At 34.1% G+C, this 21217-nt stretch overlaps 1 protein-coding gene across 1 annotated transcript in view; it reads left to right on the forward strand.

Annotated features, from left to right (window-relative positions):
- jef (major facilitator superfamily domain-containing protein 6 jef) overlaps window positions 1-13649 on the forward strand; it is a 149315-nt gene extending 135666 nt beyond the window's left edge. The window contains exons 11-13 of the mRNA XM_089094853.1: window positions 2340-2490; window positions 7009-7129; window positions 9326-13649. Of these exons, the coding sequence (XP_088950979.1) occupies window positions 2340-2490; window positions 7009-7129; window positions 9326-9431 (378 nt within the window). The 3' untranslated portion in view covers window positions 9432-13649. The remainder of the gene's footprint in view (window positions 1-2339; window positions 2491-7008; window positions 7130-9325) is intronic.
- The last annotated feature ends 7568 nt before the right edge of the window (window positions 13650-21217 follow it).

The raw sequence follows: 21217 nt of genomic DNA on the forward strand, positions 1-21217 counted from the left end.
ACTTTTCACTTTTATTAAAAATATTCTTTTGTAAATTTAATTTTTGTTCATATTTTATACCATGCTCAGGATGACCTTCAGTATAAAAAGTGGCGATAAATCCTCTTACACCTCCTCCCTCGGAGCCAAAACATCACATTTTATAACGGAAATTGAAGAATATACCCCCTTCTAGGTAAACTAGAGCCCTCCTAAGTGCAAAAGAAACAAATCTCCCTGTCAAGCCCCTTATTTATACCCCGAAGTTCCACTTTTCAACCCAATATTTTGAAAATTAAAACTACCTTTTGCCGTTAAAAATTAGCGTTCCAGCCTAAAGCTGAGTGAGTTAACAACCTGAAAAGCCAAATTTAACACCTACTCTAGATATATTCCTCTGAATAGAAATACATTTAAAGTGTGAACTTACCCCCATCTCTTATCTTCACATTTGTTGGAAAGGTATATTATGGAAATTTTGAGTTTTCAAGGTTCTGGCCATTTTAAGGCAGGGTACCCACCTCCAGAACTTAGTGCTGACACTGTAATACTGTGTAATGCTTCACAACAACCGTTTTATTATTGTAAATAACTCTACGCATGCGTATGACCTCTGAAACTGAGGTATAAAATAAATAACTCTCTGCTTTAGAATTTTCCGACATGTGGAGCTGGACTGTGTAAATTTAATGAAGACCCAACACATTTTGGGGGAATACTTCAAGTCAACTTCAAATTCTTCAAATTATTTTTACGTTAATAATTGTTGACGGTCAAACTTAATAGAAATAGTTTTGTAAATCTGGTACAAAAATAAAAAACCGCTTCATTGTAAAAGAAAACCCTAGATCTTTGAAATTGAAAAAACAATATCAGGAGGAGGTAGAAGGCCCTAAGTGTGACTGAAAGCGGAAGGTAAGCGATGGAAGGTGACAAAAAGCTTTCCAAGTAGGCTTGAGAGCAGTTGATCTCTTAAGAGCAGGCAATGTTGGTTCTTTTAGCAAAGAACCTTTTCAATTTAGCAAAGAACCTTTCAATTCAAAGAACCGAATTCAATTCGAAATTAAATTGAAAGTCAAGTATTTTTCAGTAGGCATCAAGACATGACTAATTGTAGAAAGAAAAAGCCAAGACAGATAGTCCTAGTAATTGAGAGGCAAATGTTTAAATGGCTGCACGCACGGGTAAATGGCGGGAGTAAATATGACTCTCTTATTGGATAAATACTTGTTTGTTAGTTGTTGGAAAGGCACACCAGCCTGCCTAGAGTCTCAGGCAGGGTGACCAAGAATTTAAAATTGACATAGGGCCGTTAGATTGCCTGGAATGAGAGGCAAATAAGGCATACCCGTCTATGTTCTTAAGAAGGTTGGCCAAGAATTTAGAATTGACACAGGACCATTAATTTGCTTGGAATAACAGGCAAACAATCGTTTAAAGCCATCTTTATCTTCTAAATAGTACCTATTCATTGCCTAAGCCCAGCCCGGTCTCGGGTCAAATCTCGGTCAAAGTAAAAAACAGCTTTAGCAGATTTAGTTGGTCAAAAGTAAAAATAAAATTCATGGCACATTCTTTCATCCTCAAATTTGGCTCGCAATTCAATTTTTTGCAAAACACAAAAGAAATTAAATGGTACTTAAAAGAATGCCTTGATTTAGATTATTAAACCTAGAGAATTGCAAAAGACTTTATGGAATGTCCCAGAATGATGAAAAGCGTGTATATCTACCTTAACCTTTAACTCCTATAGTAATATCCCTAGTTTCTAGAGATACTTTCTTTTAAGTAAGGATAACAGTTACTCCTATTGAGTAAGGGGAGGTGGCTAAAAAGAAACTTTGGAAAGAAAGAGATAAAGAGGAAGCCTTAGCCACAAAAAGCGGGGCTTTGAATGAATTAAAAAAAATTAGCGGGTTTTTGGGACCTAAAACCCATTTGTTCTATGAAATTTCTAGATTTTTTTTTCGTTTTTTTTTACAATGCATAATAGGATTTCTAAGCCTCAGTATGCTCACAAACTTGAACTTTTTCGTTCGGGTTTTCGTTTTACGGTATGATTTCCTTTAAAGGTTTGGGCATAGCTCAAAAGAAAGGTTTTTTTTTACCACGCAAACACTTACATTATAACCGTATTGCAGTCGCTTGAGGTGTTGTACCTCATATTTGTTTTGACTCCATCGAAAGTTTCATAACCAATGGAGTGGTAAAACAAAAAAGAATATAAAATGCTTAAGTTCTTTTTTCACTTTCCCACGTTATTAGCGTTTTATGCTTTGGTATGTAAACATTTAAGGTTTAGTTACTTGCAGTGGATTTGTAATTTGACGAATGATTAACACGTCTTTTTCGTGCAATAGGTACAGGCCGAAATGAGTCACTTAGCACCCCATGGCGTCCCTGGTAATCCAACAATCCCTCGAACCCCTTCTTCAGTACCTTTTGATGATAGAGAGTTCATAAGCCCTAAGCAGACAGCTGAGAACACATCACTTGGAATTCAACAGCCAGGTACAGTAGGATTACTTTTCAATATTCAATATTTGGTGCAACATATGTATGTATGAATAATATATATAATATATCAATATTGATATCCAATATCACTCAACACTACTTGAATTATGCAGGTTTATCTTAATTCTGACAAGATTTCTTGCAGAAACTAAATTTCAGCTGGGGGGGGGGGCAGACTTGAGTCTGGATGGGGCAGTTGACATTGAAATTAGTGGCATTGAAACTAGACCGGGGAAAACAGGAAAATTATGCGGGTGGACTGCGTTTAGTTATAATGAACCGGCCAAGTATTTTTCTTTTGAAATAGAATGCGTGTAAAGGTGAAATCAAGAATTAGTCTAAGTATGGCCGTATGGAGGGCCACTAAACTTTTAATTTCCCATAATTCTCATAAACTTTCTTTATTTTTATATTTCTAATCTGACCGCCACCTTTAAAAGCACAATATTGATCCTGAGAAGACGCTCAAAGCAGTACTGATCATGCCAATGTGCCTATTTTCTTTATATATTCTTTTTTCTAATAAAATTGTGATTGACTTTCGCTTTGAAAGGCAATGTGTCAAATTGGCCTTGATATTCTCAGCTATAATTTAGAAAAACTGACATTTTAAAGTAATTGAACATGGCACTTCGTATTCAAATAATATACAGGAACAAAAACTCGGCACAGTCTTATTTTATATCCCACAACAACTTCACTTTTTTTTTTTTCTTTTTTTTTTTTTTTTTTTTTATATATATATATATATGCTAAATCGATTGAGACCTTTCTACATTGAATAGACAGCGTGACAAGGTCTTTTCAATTCTTTAAAAATTATTCAGGATAATATTAAACAAAAACAAAAAAACACACAAACATCTTGTAATAAACGTAATAGTCTGTGTTATTACGTTTATTACATATATGTAATAAAACGTATAATAAACGTGTACGTTTATTACGTTTATTACATATAAAATACGTGTACTGCTTTATTAATGCAACATCAAACATTTGCAATAGAAAAGATGGAGAGACAAAAAAAATAATTACTTAAGGCGAGGAGGAGGGGGGGGTGCATAGGGGAAAAGCTAAAGAAAAAAGAGTATAAAGTTGAAACAAACAAATTTTTCGTCCATTTTAAAGTGCCAAATGAGTTACATCTTTGTGTCAAATAAAGCTATTCCAAACAATATGATACACGGTTAAAGTCTTAAGATTTAGTCTAACTCAGTGAATGAAATTTAATGCGCCGTTATAATATACCGTTATAAAAGTGGATACTATCCTATTCATAGGATAAAGGAGTGCCCCATTTCTTAGAAAATGAGGAATCCTTTTTTAGCAAAAATCGAGTTCTTGAGTTTTTTTAAAAAAATAAATAATTAATCATATCATAAAAACAGATTAGAAACACAATTAAATAAACCAAAATTTACTTGTAAGCAGAAGTAATGTAAAGTCTACAGCCCAACCTCTGTGGTGGGGAAAGAGGACAAATTTTTGTTACCATGACATATTTTCTATAATATATATTGAAATAAATAAAAGTAGAAAAAAAAACTATATCATGGAGGCACCTTGGGGTTCATTAACTAAGAGCTTTCTTACTTACTTAAGACGAGGCACAGGCTATTTATCCCAACTGGGCATCAAGAAGCTGTTAGACCAGACTATGCTAAAGCGATCTGTCCTCTATCTGTGGTCAAATGGGTTGAAGCCACTGCTTGGACCACGTGCAACCATATTTGCGGAAACCACATAGTGGTTCGACGTCCTTCTTCAAGACAGTCTGCCAGGACTTGATCTGGCCTGCCTCCCGGTTTTTCTTCCAGGAGAAAGGAGGCACTGTAGTAGGGAACTGGTTAGTTAGGGTGGCGATTTTGATGGCGGTGGTATGTGACATGGGTATTGCTTCTCTGGTGGCAGTAGCATTGGATGCGGGATTTCGCTCAATACTTGGGGTTTAGTCTGTCCTGTTCTATTTAACAGATCTTTGAAAAGGTCTTTCCACCAATTCAATCTTTCTTGACGGTTTTATATGTTGCTTCCGTCTTTTGTTTTCACGGTTTCTCCGGTACTATTCCTTTTTTACAAAGCTCTTTGACGATCTTGTACTGTTCGCGGGACTAATTTTTGACTGCTGCCTCCTATAACACCTTGAAGACGCTTTGACCAGTAGGCATTTTCGTGCCTCCTAGCCAGTTTGCAGGCTTCCTTATGCAATTCTCTGATTGCTCCACAACAGGGGAATTTCCTCTTGTCGTCCAAAGCAGCAAGTTTTTCTGCGGCACATCATTTCCTAATGCCTTGTGTTCTCTTTCCTAGAGCTTGTCCAGCAACCTCATGTGTGATTTATTTTATTTTCTATGGTTTCCTTTACCTTTGTATCAGATTGCTCCAGGACCTGAAAGTGGTTTCTTAATTGTAGTTTAAACTCAGCTCCTACTTCTTTAACTTAGAACTTTTCCACTTCAAACCTGGGTGGAAATGATCCACCCAGGAAATGATCTGAGCCATTCTTTGATCTAGCGCCGGCTTCTCTGAACAATCTACAGTTGACTACGGACAACCTCTATCTCTGTCGGGTCAATATATAATGAAGTTGAGCGAGGATACGGCTATTTTTTTTATCTCCATGTGAATTTGTCGGCGCTCTTGTCCTGAAAGAAAGTATTTAATACTGGCAGATGGTTTTGCATGGCCAGTAGTAAGAACCGTATACCGTCAGAGCATCTTTCTCCTTGGCCATGCGGCCCAACACTAGAATACTCAGAGGGGTCAACTAGACGACCAATCCTTCCATTCAAGTCTCCATCAATGAACAGTTGGTCTCGATTTGGTAACTGTCTATCGTCTGCTGGAGCATATCATTGAATTTACCTTTCGGGGAGTCAAATGAGTCAAGGGATGGTGCGTAGGCAATGATGACTGAGATATTAAAGGGGTGACTCAACATCCTCATCCGGGCTATGGGATTTGATATCGGCTCCCATTCCAAGACTGCCGGAAATAAGAAATCAAGAGCAAGAAAATACAAAATAAAACTTAAAGCACCAGAAGTTGCCACAGATATGTTCCTAAATTGCCACATATTGCCACATATTCATATTGCTACACAACATGGGGCAAAGCATAACAAAAGAGATCGAATTTGAAGACGAAACGGATAATTCTGAACAATTAATATAGCATCTAGGCTTCTGATTTGTTACGGTAAAGCGGAAAGAAATTTTATCAGTAAACTAATGACGCAAACTTAAACTCCCAGAACATGATGCTGGAGGAAATAATCGACCTATAAATCAACTTGGTAATTTTTTTTTTCTGTGGTTGCTTCCAGCGGCAACTCTGCAATTGCAAGCTTGCGCATGCTTAGTTGCAACTGTGGTTCAAGCTGGTGGAAATGGCACTATTTTGAGTTCGCTAGTGTGAGTTTACAATTCGCAGAGCTTGTTTACAATAGCTGTTTTAATAAGAAATCCCGCCAATTGTGAAATTAGGTCTGTAATTCATTTTATGATTGCCAGAACGGTTAAACCAGTTGATATTAGTCGACAAATCTGCAAGGTTTGTGAAACAAATGTGATGAGTGAATCAGTAATGACAAGATGGGTTCGGCAGTTCTAAGTAGAGCGTGATCAAGTGCAAAACGAAGAACGAAGTGGACGGTCATCTGTGTTTAATGATAAACTGGTTCGTGCAGTTAATTAGAAGATAAAAGAAAGCCGTAAATTTGAAATTAATGCTCTTGCACTTAAATTGTTACAACTATCAGGGGCATTAATTTACAAGATCGTGACTCAAAAATTGTGTTTTCAAAAAACTTTGCACGCGATGGGTGTCTTGATTTTTTGACACATTATGGCGAGAGTGATGATTCGGTTATATTGTGGATGGTTGCAGGGGATGAAACTTGGGTTGTTAATGGTACCTTTAAACCAAACGGAAATCGATGGGATAAGGCACACTGAATTCCCGGAGAAAGTCAAACCCAGTCAAATTTTGATACCTTGAAAAGTCACGTGCACCACGTTTTGAAACCGACAAGAAATTTTACAGACTTTTTTTCCACAAGGGGAACCAACCAACAAAGAAGTTTATTGTGTGACACTTAAGAAACTGTGCTGTGCAAGTCAGAAGAAGAACCAAGGGATGCCCACAAAAAAAGGTGGTTTTCATTCACGATAATTCCCGACACCATTCTGCAAAAGTGACAAAAGAACTTCTACGGGACATTCATTGGGACGTTTTTGACCATCCTCCGCACAGCCCCAGCTTCGCTCCTAGCAACTTTTATCTGTTGCTCCATTTGAAATCTTTCTTTTGCGGCCAGTGCTTCAACAGCGATGAAGAAATGAACGAAAATACTACCACATAGTTGATAACACACGTAGCAAAATTCTATATGAGGGTGTACAAAAACTTTTAAATACATATTATATGTATGTGTTTGCGTTTTTATGTTTTTTTGCATACTTTAATTATTTACATTTACACTACGTAAACTTAAACATTCAATTTCAGGTTACAACCCCAACAATCCTTTTCTTAGTAGTGGTGGTTCTGCTTCTGTGGATCCTTCTGTTGGTGCTGCTTCCTATAGCACTTACAATCAACAAGATTTTATACAAAATAACACATATAAGTAAGTAGCTTGTTTATAAATAATTATTGTAGTTAAATTATACTCCCAATCTCCCACTGAATTTCCGCATTTTGAGAATTTTTTTAAGTTTTTAGAGAGAGAAAAGTTGGGATTTTTCAGCCATTCTTATGAATAATGCAGAATCAAAATTCATAATATAGTTGTTAATTCATTAGTGAAAATATAAAAAAATAGACGATCCAGAATAAATTCATTATAGTACGGACAGATATTTATCAAATTAAATCATGGAAACATATGCTTTTTGATTAAATTTAATAAAATGGCTGTTATTTCCGTATGGGACTTTTCAATAAAAGTAATTACATATTGAGAATTTATTAGCTAAATTTTAACAAAATCGTCACCAGCTGTATGTGCATATGAGAAGACATAAAGATGAATTTTCCTGAAGGAAGTATTTTCTTGTTAATTGAATTTGTGCTATTTACCGTCCAAATAAATTTTATCTTTTTAGTTTGCGATAATATTTTACAATGATTAACATATACGTATAAAGTGTTATACAGAATATTTCTTATCGTCCTATCCTATCGGTAAGTACATATAAAGTATAATACAAACAATATCTATAATTAAATATAAATAAAAACAAATAAAAGGAAATACAGTACTTCTTTTGTGCTATTAAAGCTAATTAATAAATGCTTCGACTGTGTTTAATTTATTGATATTGAAACTCATATTTATTTACTTAACAATGAATTCTTTTTTTAAGTAGCCAAAGGGGAACGATAAGCATACAGAAAAAAAAGATGGATTCTCTTTCTTGATGAACGAAAAAAATTATTTTCCTTTCCCCTAAATACAGAATTCTAATTTCACTCCACCTCAAAAACACTTTCCGGAAAGTCTCAAATCGATTCGACAGCCATAAAACAAGGCAAGGTATACTTTCAAAACTACTGTTGAGATTTGTAACCTATTGACTGGAAGTTGCGGACACTTATTAATTATGTAGGCTACAATATTATTTTATTGTGAACACTTCATACTTTCTCTCAGCAAGACTTTACAAAGTTTTGTTTTACTCTATCGTAAAGGATCTTCCAAAGAAGAAATAGAGAAAAATGCAATGTCTGATGGGTTATAACTGATGGTACTAGTAAGCAATCAATTGCCCGAATAAAAATTGGTGCCCAGCTAGAATAGATTTTTTCGACAAATCAAAAAAGTGTAATAAACAATATAACATGTTTCTTTCGATTTCCACCCAAAACCTCTATCTTGATTGAATCATATTATTTTCTTCTATTCCTCCTTCCTCATAGAAGCAGAATTTGTAACATTCAAAGGCGACTTTCTATGGGAAAAAAAGAGCAAGAGTTCAACAATATTTGGATCCAGGTTCAGAAAGATAATATGGAGATGTTTGTTTTCTAGTTTTTATATCAGTCTAATTTCTAGATGCTTAGAAAAATAAGGTTTCTAGAAATCTTGTTTAAGATGTCAAAAAAATGTCTAATGTGTCTAGTTTTTCAAAATTAGAGTTAAAAGTCTTTCAAAGTTTTTCAAAGTTTTTCAAAATTAGAAGCTCTTCCAAAGTTTGGTGGTCAGATGAGCGAGAGAGCCTAATACAGAAATACAGGGGTTTAGTTTGCAACCATGGCCGCTCAGTTATTTATATGTATCGTGTAATATTTGCTTTTTATTCAATATAACCGTTTTTCATTTACAACTTTTCCTTCAACTTTTTCGATACGAGGAAAACCTCAAATTTCAAATGTTAAGACACAAATACAAAAAGAGATGAAAGTGTATAGTATTCTGCCATCAGATGCAAGTCATCGAGTCATGCAATGCCATCGAGATTAAACTCTAAGAAAAGGAATTTTGATAAATATATATACATTAAAAGAAAATGTTTGTCATGGGGATTCTAAATATACAAAATTATTTACGTTTAAAATTACCCATCAAAACTTATTAGCACAAATAAATTTGCAGAGTTTCAGAAGTAGGGGAAAACACCAAAAGTCGCCTTTTCGTTCTTCTGTATAAAATAAGGAATAAAAAAAGTAAACTTATGCACACTCTTTTTATAAAAAGCTTATAAAAATTAAAGACTAATTCAAATAATTTACTTCTATACAATATAGTTTTACACTTATCCTTATACGGTTAGCAGTATAATTAGTTACTTCTATATACAGTGCACTTCAATTTTTCTTTCAGCAGCAGCAATTTTGGAATTCCAGATCGGGAAACATCTGCATATGCCCCAACCAATTATGGCACAGCAACTGGAAGCTTCCCTAACCATTTCACCGCTACTTATTAAGATGACAAAAATTACCTTATAATAATAATTGTTTTCTCGGTTATTACGAGCCATAGAAATCACTGTAAACTGTAGGTACACTAAATAGGGGATGTAAGCAATAAATTATTTCAGTGGGGGGAAGGATTCAAGATGCAAGAAATAAGTAGACTACAATTTATGAGCATATTAGAACACTCGAAAAAATAATAGAAATCCAAATAATTTTGAGGGGAGTCACGGCTCTAAATCCTTCTTCCCCTCCTGTGTGCATGTTGGTATAAAAATATTCGATTATAAGCAAATAAAAGGAAACTTTTCAATTGATTGATATAAATATTGTTTTCTAACCCATATTTTAAGAAAAGTGCATCCCAAGAATAATTTAACCATTTGAAAAAAGGTTTCAAATTCCAAATAACAAAGATTCTTGCAACTTGAAATTTCTTATTGGCAACATTTTAAGGTAATAAGGTACCCCCCCCCCCGAAATGTTTGTCCGACTCGTAAAAATGTAACAAAAATGAATATAAACAAATTTTTGATGCGGGTTTTAATTTTTTCTGTACCCCCTCCCCCGCAAAAAAAGATTATTTCGTAAGCACCTCCTTCCAAAAAATCCTGGATATAACCCTGGGTAATAATCCTATTTATTACGGGTAAGCTCCTACTTTGTGGATTTTACGTCAATCTGTTCAGATTAGGTTTTTTGATCTATCAAAGCTCTAAAATTGCACAGCTCTGATCTCAGTCAAAAGAAATTCAGCCTTTTTTGCTCAATAGGGAACGGAAGAGACGGCTTCGATCTTTTTCACTTCATAGTCCTTAGACTGCTGACAGCTGTGATTTTCTGAAGAAGAAAAAAAACGTTTGAAGAAGCAAGATTAGAGTCTTTAGATTCTCCTTGAAAATAATTTTCTATCAAAAGATGCATAATCTTATCAGATTATTAAGACGAAAAACAGGGCATGTTCAATTTCTTAAAACATTTTAAATTCTATATTGATCGAGGATGCTCTATATTTATTGCGGAACAACAGGAGAGGTTGAAAGGGGAGTTTGGGGGCATGTGATCCCCCCACCGTCAGAAGTTAAAAATTTGCCACAATTGGAGGGGCGGGGTAGAGGAGCCAAATTTCTAGTATTCTATTAGAATAATTATTGGAATATCAGATTTAGTCCACCATGTTATAAATATAGGATGCTTATAAAGCTTAGAATTTTTATTTATTTTATGAGTTTTGAGAAAGGAAAGACCTTCAGAGTTGCAAGTGCTTCCTCTGGTTTAATTATTAGCTTTAAAAAACTAAATAGATGTCAACACTTTCCTTAAACTTCGTCTTGTATTTCAGGTGTCACTGTGCCAAGTGCTTTATCTTTTAGATTTTAAAAAGGGCTCACACGATAATTTGAAGAAACACGGTGTAGCGCCAATAGAGATAGAAAAAGGAATAAAGAACATGTTCTCTCTAGTTGGTGTTATCTTTTCCATTATTCTATAAAAAAAATGTGAATTAAAAAAAAAATTAGCAAAAGTAAAAATTAACAAAAACAACTTCACATAAAAAAATACATTCACTTAAGAAGAAAGAACGTTGGTATGATTCCAAAAAAAGAATAGTCTTGACAAGATTCCGTTCCTCGTTGATTGATATTTTAAAAAAAGGGTCTACATTAGAAAAAAAAATGTAAATCCAGGTCAAATTTAAATCTAACTGTAAAATATCTTATTCCTTTTTTTTGTTTCTATGGTTGCTTTAACCGAAGTATGAATGTTAAATGATAGATAATTTTCCTTTTCGTTAATGAATTTTTGCGCCATTTATGAAATACTGCTACTACTACTCCTACTACTACTACTACTAACCACTCACCGCATCACCAAGCCACCTGAGGCCAACATAGCTAAGCGTTCTCCTCATCCATCCCATTCTATTCAAAGCCTCCTATATTACACCCTCCCAGGAAGTTTTCATTTCCTTTAAATCTTTCTTTATGACGTCCTTCCACCCCAGACGAGGAAGACCTGCTTTCTGTTTAGCCCTAGAAGGTTGGCCGAAAAGGACAATCTTCGTCAATCTGTCATTCTTCATCCACGCAACGTGCCCTAGCCACCTCAACCTTTCTTTCATTATAGCCTTAGAAAGCGGTATTGAACCACGCATTTCGTACAGACTACTGTTTGAAATACAGCCAGTAAGCCGGGAACCCAGAACCATCCGCAAGTATTTTCTTTGGAAAACATCTAGCAAATCTTCATGCGCTTTTTAGAGTGCCCATGCTTCAGAGTCATATTTGACCACTGTCATCACTGTAGCTTCTAATATTCGAATCTCGGTTTGCAGCGAATCATCTTATTCTTCCAAACTTTTTTTAACTGTGAAAAAACACCCTAAGCCTTGGTTATTCTACTTTTAACATCTTCACTGCTCCCACCGTCATTACTAATAATACTACCAAGGTAAGTGAAGCTGTCCACCTGATCAATCTTTTCATTACCCAACGTCACCTTTTCATCTTCACTTATTCCTAGCCGTAGTGACTTAGTCTTCTTAACATGAATTTTCAAGCCTATTCTAGTACCCTGAACTCGCAGAATCTCTAAAAATTCATTCATTTTGCTCACACTTTCATCTAGGACACTTAAATCATCAGCATAATCTAAGCCCAAGAGCCTTATTCCTCTGAATAAAAGAATAAGATGTTAATGCAAAAGATATGTGGATTATGTTGTAAAAAAGTAACTCGAAATATTTCTAGTTGTTTTGATTCATTTCCATGATTATTTTCCGACATTATCAAAGTCCCATTGTCTTTTTCTTTAATTGAATTGACAACTTTTTGTAACAGACCTTCTAGGTACTTTTGATCTAACGGTAAATACGTCCTTATTACACTGTTTAAAATTATTATATTAGAACAATGAAGGAAGTTCACTATATTTTCCGGTACTGTTAATCAGTAGATTAATTTTGATGGTCTTTAAAAAAAAATACACCAAGTTTCGGCTAAATAAATTTGTACATTTTTAGATGGGTTTTAAAGGAAGGACCTGTGAGTCCAAGCAAATGAAGTCCCAGATATTGGATACAAGTCCAGTGGACATTGTCAGTCACTCGTCAACCCAAAATCAATCCAATCTTTTACCCCTTAATTTTATGACTATCTACCTTAGTTCTGCCCTAGGAATGACAACTGGACGGATGATAGATAGACTAATAGACTATAGACAGGACGGATTTCAAAAAATGAAATGAGATCATTTTTATACAATCTTAAAAAGGGCTTATCCCAGATTTGCCTCTCCAATTACTCGGACTATCTGTTTTGGCTTTTTCTGCAATTAGCCATGTCTTGATGTCTACTGCAATTATCATTACAAAATCAACGGATTGTAACATTTTAAAAAGAAGATAAATGTTTCAGTAGTTAATTTTATAATCTGGAAGTATGGAATGGAAGCTTACACAAGCAGAAGAAGCATTATCATAAATAAACCACTTTCAGAATTGTGTTCAGTAACAATGTACCATTTACGATACCCTTAATTCTTGAGAAATATCTCTTACATTGTATCGAAACTTTTTCAGTCAGGGACCGGAGACCAGATAATTATGATAGTTTGACGCTTGGAAAATATTTATCCAATCCCATCGTATTATGATGCAAATTAGAGACATAAATAAAGTCAAAATTTACAATAAACACCCGGGATAGTTGCACACGGTGATCCCACAAAGAACACCAAAAGAGTAGCTCATGAGCAAGAGTAGCTCATGAGCAAACCAACATGAGCAAGAGTAGCTCATGTTAGATTGTTTTTATTGTATATGTACTAATTTATTGCATAAATTAAAAGTGTTTCAGCCTCAAGAGGGCTTTTTATACACATACTCCAACTTCCCTGGATTTAACCTGAACTAACATAGCAACAAAATTTTTTTTTTTAGCCACTTTTCGGCTCAACGTTTCTGTTAAAAAACTTCTGACGTTCTCACCTGTCGGTTGAAGTCAAGATTTATGCAAAATCAATACTTTTCTTTGATTTTAACTTGTCACTTGTGCTATGGATTGGGCCTGGGGAATGTATATCAACCCAGATGAATCCTTAAGGATGTTTTACCTGAAACACTTCAATACTCAGGTTAAGGATATTAAAAAACACTGCAGCATTTCATCTTTTGCAATTCATAAAAAAATCTAAGTTAAGTTTTAACTTTTATCGGTCAATCGCATAAGCTAAGCTAGATTTATTTATATATATATATATATATATATATATATATATATATATATATATATATATATATATATATATATATATATATATATATATAAATAAATCTAGCTAGCTATGATTGATAATAAAGTAAAACTTAACTTATATACTTAATATATAACTTAAAACTTAACTTATATATATATATATATATATATATATATATATATATATATATATATATATATATATATATATATATATATATATATATATATATATATATACATATATATATATATATATATATATATATATATATATATATATATATATATATATATATATAAAATATATATATATATATATATATATATATATATATATATATATATATTTGAATTCAGCAGTTTACGCAGGGAAGGTGCTGTTGGCTTTGCAATCGTGTTTTTTTTTTTTCTTTTCTTTTTTTTCCTGATGATTATTACCGTAGTGTGGTGTGGGCATAAGGACATTCCTATAATTTTTTCTCATCTGAGAATATGCAGATTACAAAGTGGATGCTTGGCACGACATTTCTTTTAGAATATCCTATGGAGCAAAGAGGATTCAAATGAAGGGGGTTTCACCCTAGCCTTCCTGAATGAATATGCAGAAGCATGTTTCATTTAAGAATTTATGTTCTCTAAATGGTCAGCAGTTTCAAAAGTCTCATTTTAGCTCCTTAATCCTTCACGTTTAGATCAACCAAAAAAAGTTTTGAGCATCATAGATGTGCAAGTGGTAGCTAAGACATGCACAATCAAATACCAACAATATTTATCAAAAAATTTTCCGCTCAAATGTGCCTGGTTAAGCATGCCGGTGTTATCTATTGCAGACATAAATTGTGACAGTTGGCAAAGCTGAAAAAATATTTATTTTTAGGCTGAAACGCACAAACTTAAATAAGTAATACAGTCAAAGCATTAATAACCATCAGTAAGAAGTTTACTTTTCAACTTCAAATTCTTTGAAGGCGTCATTAATGTTTCGACTATTTGACATAAGAAGGTAGCAAAAAAATACTAAAATAAATAAGATTACAAATAATAAAGTAAAATAATTAAATAATTTACATAACAAATGATAAAAAAAAAACAAGTAAAAAAATAATAGCAATAAACAAAATAATTATTTGGATATCATTGAGCACCAAGCAACTCGATATAAGATTAATATTGTATGATCTAATAACAATAATATAATAATAATATAATAGTAATATTCTGAGTCAAAAACTGTTGTTCAGTTTTCGTGTGAGCTAAGCTAAGATATTACGGCATATCGCCAATTACTATAAGATTGTTATTTAGATTTCTAGTTGTTTTCTCGTCCAATTGACGGTTGTTGTGAACAGGATTTTATTTTAGTTCTAGAATGCGGTATAAGTGTAAAATATTTGAGATTAATAGATCAGTGTTTGTTTGATCATTGATTGTTTTTAGTCTTTTAATGTGAGAGGAAGAAATGTCAATAAAGGTTGTAAAAACAATTTTGAGTCTTTGAATTGCTAGGTCAACCGTCATTGGTTGCAATCGAATCGCTGCAAAACAATTGGTTTTTAGTTAAATTCATCCTTAATCAGGATAAATTACCAATTATATCTATCAAGCTCCACAGATGGGGAAAATTATGAAAAATGAATCTGTCTGCAAGTTCTGTCAAGTAGCCTAAAACGAAGAAGATAGAAAAGAAAAAAGAGAAGAAACTCTCCTTTCTCTCTTGTTTGTAATGATTTTTGTTCGTTTTAAGCTTGATTTGCGCATTCAATTGAAGTTTTACTCGTTTTAAGATTTATTTATTCATTCGTATGATACCTGTTGTATGTTATTTTACTATGATTGCTTATTTAATTTCTCTTCGTTTACGGTTTCATTTATTTTTTAATAGTAATTTCTGATCGCCTTGACTTTGAATTAATACAGATTTTTATTTCTCCTGATCTTAACTTTAATATGGCCTTCACTTTTCTTTGAAAAACTTCTTTTTCGGATAGCTTTTTTTTAAATTCATTTCTTTTCGTTTTTGATTGCCAAAGTTTAATGTTTTTGAAACTCCCTATTTCAAAATAATTTTTTTTTAATATAAAAGTTTCATCGAAGTATCAAAACTAGTAACAATACAACAATAACAAAGTATCAACGTAAAGAAAAGTATCAAACAGTTCGTGGTAACGAACTGTAAGTAAGGAGCGACCCGGCTCAATGGTAACCGAAACTCTAGAAAACGGTATTTTGATACAAATAGATACATAAAAGAATTAGATTTTAATGCTGATTTCAAATATATAAGTTTCATCAAGTTTAATCCTACCCATCAAAAGTTAGGCGACTGAGAAAATTTGGCTGATTTTCGAAAAAAGGAAAAAAGACCCTCTAAAAGCTATAGAACCTTAATGAAAATCACACTATCATATTCCGCGTATCAGAGAACCCTACTGTAGAGATTTCAAGCTCCCATCTACAAAAATGTGGAATTTTGCATTTTTTGCCAGAAGAAAGAACACGAGTGCGTGTTTATTTGTTTTTTTTTCCAGGGGTGATCTTATCGACCCAGTTGTCCTAGAATATCGTGGGAGGGCTCATTGGAATGGAAATTGAAAGTTCTAGTGCCCTTTTTAAGTGACCAAAAAAATGGAGGGCAACTAGGCCCCCTCCCACGCTCATTTTTTTCCCAAAGTCACCTGATCAAAATTTTGAGATAGCCATTTTGTTCAGCATGTTCGAAAACATTATAAGTATGTCTTTTAGGATGACTTAATCCCCCAAAGTTCCCGGGGGGAGGGCTGAAAGTTATGAACTTTACCCAATGTTAGTATATAGTATTGGTTATTTGGAAGTATACAGATGTTTTCAGGGGAGATTTTTCCTTGTAGTGGGGGGGGGGGTAGGTCGGGGGTTAAGTGGGATGATCTTTATATGAAGGAAGTTTTCATGGGGGAAGGGACATTGCTATGAAGTGGACGCCGGACTTCCCAGCATTATTTAAAAAAAGATCAGAAATTTAATATAAAAAAACAAGTATTTCAACTGCAACAGTAGCAACATCGAAACTTTAAACGAACAGAAAATATTACATATATGATTGGGTTCACCCCGTAGTCAATACCTCGCTCTTTAAGCCAAAGATTGTTTAGTACTTTCATAAGAGCTATTTATTCTAATTAACGGCCTTTGTGATTAAGCGGTCATTTTTAAAGAATTGGAACAAAATTTGAACTTTCGCTTAAAGAGCAAGGTATTGACTAGGGGGCGAACCCCTAATAAACGTATTAAAAATATATGAATATAGAAGGTCTTTACGTAAGTTAATTCGTAAGTATTTTTATTACTAATAAAAACGTTCGTAAATAAAATTAAACAAGTTTCGAGAAAGCCAATTAACTAAATAAAAGTAAATTAATATGAAAATTGTGTTTTAATTATTCATGTACGGTGAGCCAAGATCAAAACCTGCATTTATTCAAAAACGTTCAAAAATAAAATAAAAAAAAACAAGTTTTTTAAACTGAAAGTAAGGAGCGACATTAAAACTTAAAACGAATAGAAATTATTCCGTATATGAAAGGGACTGTTCCCTCCTCAACGCCTCGTCTTTACGCTAAAGTTTGTTTCACAACTTTATTTTTTAAAACAATAAAAAACTTTAGCGTAAAGAGCGAGGCGTTGAGGAGGGGACAGTCCCTTTCATATACGGAATAATTTCTGTTCGTTTTAAGTTTTAATGTCGCTCCTTACTTTCAGTTAAAAAAACTTGTTTTTTTTATTTAATCAAAGTAAAACAGTGTCAAAATATCGAAGCAGCAATAAACAACTGTATAGCTTACAGCTTTTGCCCCACAAATCAAATTTACCCTATAAATCAGCAAATCCAAGCATCAAAGTAAACAAAGCATCAAAGTAACAATAAGCAAGTTTCAAAACGCACATCCCTACCCCGGGGGATGAGGAGGTTGTTCAACCCCAGAAGAATGGTTTTTAGGTCTTTGAACTATTTGTAACAAATTGACTGTCTCAAAATTTGGACTGTATGCCTTTGGGGAAAAGGGGTTGGGAGGGGGAAGGGTTGGTTGCCCTTTGATCAATTTTGAATCTTGAAATTGAACTGGAAATTGCAAGTTCCGATCAAATGAGCCCCCTCCAAAGTTAATATGACCACCCCTTCCTCTAAAAGTTTATATCTTAACTATAGGTAACTAGCATAATGTACAAAACTTGCCCAAGGGGCTTTGGGGGATTTTTCAACCACCTAAGTTATAGTTATTATAAATTTGGTGAATTCTGGCTATTTCAAAACTTTAATCGGGTGCATTTGGAGAAAAAAGTATGCGATGAGGGAGGGAGGGGTTATCCTCCGATCATTTTCGACTCTCAAAAAGGACAAGAAATAATTCGATTTTCAAACAAATTAGCCCTTTGCAAAGTTAATACGACCACGCCTTTCATATAAACTTTTTATTTTTAACGATGGGTAACTAGCATAATTTATATCCTTTTCCCTGACGGCTGGAGAGGGAGGGTCAACCCGGAACCATACTTATTTGACATTTGGACTATTTTGACGAGAATGGCTATCTCAAAAATTCTATTTGACACATTTTGGAAAAAGAGGCGTGAGGGGGCAAGTTGCCCTCTGATCACTTCTGACTCTTGAAAAGGAGCTAGAAATTTTAATTTTTAATCAAATAAACTTCCTTCATAGTTTATAAGATCATAACTTCCATAAAAACCAGAGGTAAAACTTACAACCCTTACTGAGGTACTTACAACCCTTGTCACTGACCTTGGGGATTGTGTAAAACCCAAAGGCATTATTATAGGATCTTTGGACTATTTTGATCAAAATAGTAATCTCGAAAGTTAGATCGGATGCATTTGGGGAAAAGAGGGCGTGGGGTTGGGGTCTATTTGCCCTCCAGTCACTTTTGACTCTTTAAAACAAAATTAGAACTACTAAACTTCAATCAAGTGAGCCTCCTCCAAAGTTTGTACATCCCCCTTTTTCCGAAAAAAACTATATGCCCCCGGGGCATAGCTTACAACCCTTGCTCCAAGGCTTAGGGAGTTTTATCAACCCCGAGGGCATTGTTATATAATCTTTTGACTATTTTGAACAAAATGGCTTTCTTAAATATCCGATCGAATGCATTTAAAACATTTCGTGGTAACGAAGTGTAAGTAAGGAGCGACCCTGCTCAATAGTAACCAAAACTCTAAAAAAAGAAATTTAGATACTAATAAATACATCACAAGAATCAGATTTCTATGCTGATTTCAAAAATATATATTTCATCAAGTTTAGTTTTACCTGTCAAAAGTTACGCGCCTGAGAAGTTTTGCTTTATTTTCGAAAAAGGGGGAAATACCCCTTAAAAGTCATAGAAACTTCATGAAAATTACACCTTCAGATTCAGCCTATCAGATAACTCTAGATTAGAGGTTTCAAGCTCCTATCTGCAAAAATATGGAATTTGTATTTTTTGCCAGAAGAAAGATCACGGATGCGTGTTTATTTTTCTTCTTTTTTTTCCAGGGGTAATCGTATCAACTCAGTGGTACTAGAATACCGCGGGAAGGCTCATTGGAACGGAAATTAAAAGATCTAGTGCCCTTTTTAAGTGACCAAAAAATGGATTACAACTAGGCCCCTTCCCATGCTCATTGTTTTCCCAACGTCACCCGATTAAAATTTTGAGATAGCCATTTTGTTCAGCATGGTCGAAAATAATAATAACTATGTCTTTGAGAACGATTAATCCCCCACAGTCCCCGGGGGAAGAGCTGCAAGTTATGAACTTTGCTCAATGTTTACATTTAGTATTGGTTATTGGGAAGCAAACAGATGTTTTCAGGGGGGATTTTTTCTGGTAGTGGGAGAGGTGGGTCGGGGGTTACATGGGAGGAATTTTTAATGGAGGAAGGGACATTGCTATGAAGGTGGCACCAGATATCCTAGCATTATTTAAAAAAACGATCAAAAATCAAATTAAAAAAAAACAAGTTTTTCAACTGAAACTAAGAAGCAACATCAAAACTTAAAACGACCAGAAAATATTACTTATATGATTGGGTTCACCTCCTAGTCAATACCTCGCTCTTAACGCTAAAGTTTTTTTTTTATTACATTCATAAGAACTATTTATTCTAATTAACGGCCTTTGTGATTAATTGGTCATTTTTAAAGAATTGGAACAAAATTTTAACTTTAGCGGAAAGAGCTAGGTATTGACTAGGGAGCGAACTCCCTAATATACGTAATGAAAATATACGAATATAGAAGTTTGTTACGTAAGTTAATTCGTAAGTTACGTATATTTTAACTAATAAAAACGTTCGTAAATAAAATTAAACAACTTTTGGGAAAGCCATTTAACCAAAAAAAAGTAAAATTAATATGCAAATTTCGTTTTAATTATTTTTGTACAGTGAGCCAAATCAAAACCTGCATTAATTCAAAAACTTTCAGAAATAAAAAAAACAAGTTTTTTCAACTGAAAGTAAGGAGAGACGTTAAAACTTAAAGGGAACAGAAATTGTTTCGTATATGAAAGGGGCTGTCCCTTCCTCAATGTCTCGCTCTTTACGCTAAAGTTTGACTCGTTCTCACGACTCTATTTTTTTAAACAATAAAAAACTTTAGCGTAAATAGCGAGGCATTGAGGAGGGAACAGCCACTTTCATATACGGAATAATTTCTGTTCGTTTTAAGGTTCAATGTCGCTCCTTAAGTTCAGCTAACAAACTTGTTTTTTTTTTTTAATCAGAAAACGAGAGCATGAGTGACTACTGTCCTCCCATCACTTTTCGCTCTTAAAATGGGGAACTAGAACTTTCAGTTTCTGATCAAATGAGCCACCTCCAAAGTTTATTAAGCCATTCCCTCCAAAAAAACTTATATGTCCCCGGGAATAATTTACAGCCCTTGACCCCGGGCTTTGCAGGGCTGTGTCAACACCAGAGGCATTGTTATATGACACATGGACTATTTCAAACAAACAGACTATTTCAAATTTTTGTAATTCAATTTTGGAAAAAGGGCGTGGGGAAGCTATTTGCACTCCTATCCTTTTTTATTCTTAAAATAGAACTAGAACTTTTAATCTCTAATCAAATGAGCCACCTTCAAAGCTTATAGGACCATCTCCTTCATAGAAAAATTATATTCCCCTTGTGTATAACTTACAACACTTACCCCAACCTTGCCCAACCCAGGAGTCTTGTTATATGATTTTTGGTCTATTTTAAACAAAATGGCTGTAAAAAAATTTCGGTCGGATACATTTGAGGAAAAGAATACACAGGGGGGAGAGGCTAGATGCTCTTAAGGCCCTTTTGATTTTTAGTAAAGGAACTAGAACTTAAAATTTCCAATCGAATGAGCCCCCTCCAAAGCTTTTATCACCACCCCTTCAATAAAAACCTTATATGTCCCAGGGGCACAAATTATAACACTTGCCCCTGGGTTGGGGGGAGGGTGTATACCCTGAAGTTTTTGTCATATGATGCTTGGTTTATTTCAAACAAAATAACTGTCTAACAAATTTGAT

Source organism: Artemia sp. Qi Xiang Cuo, chromosome 9, assembly GCF_049724085.1.
Source record: "Artemia sp. Qi Xiang Cuo chromosome 9, ASM4972408v1, whole genome shotgun sequence".
NCBI classification, from domain to species: Eukaryota; Metazoa; Arthropoda; class Branchiopoda; order Anostraca; family Artemiidae; genus Artemia; species Artemia sp. Qi Xiang Cuo.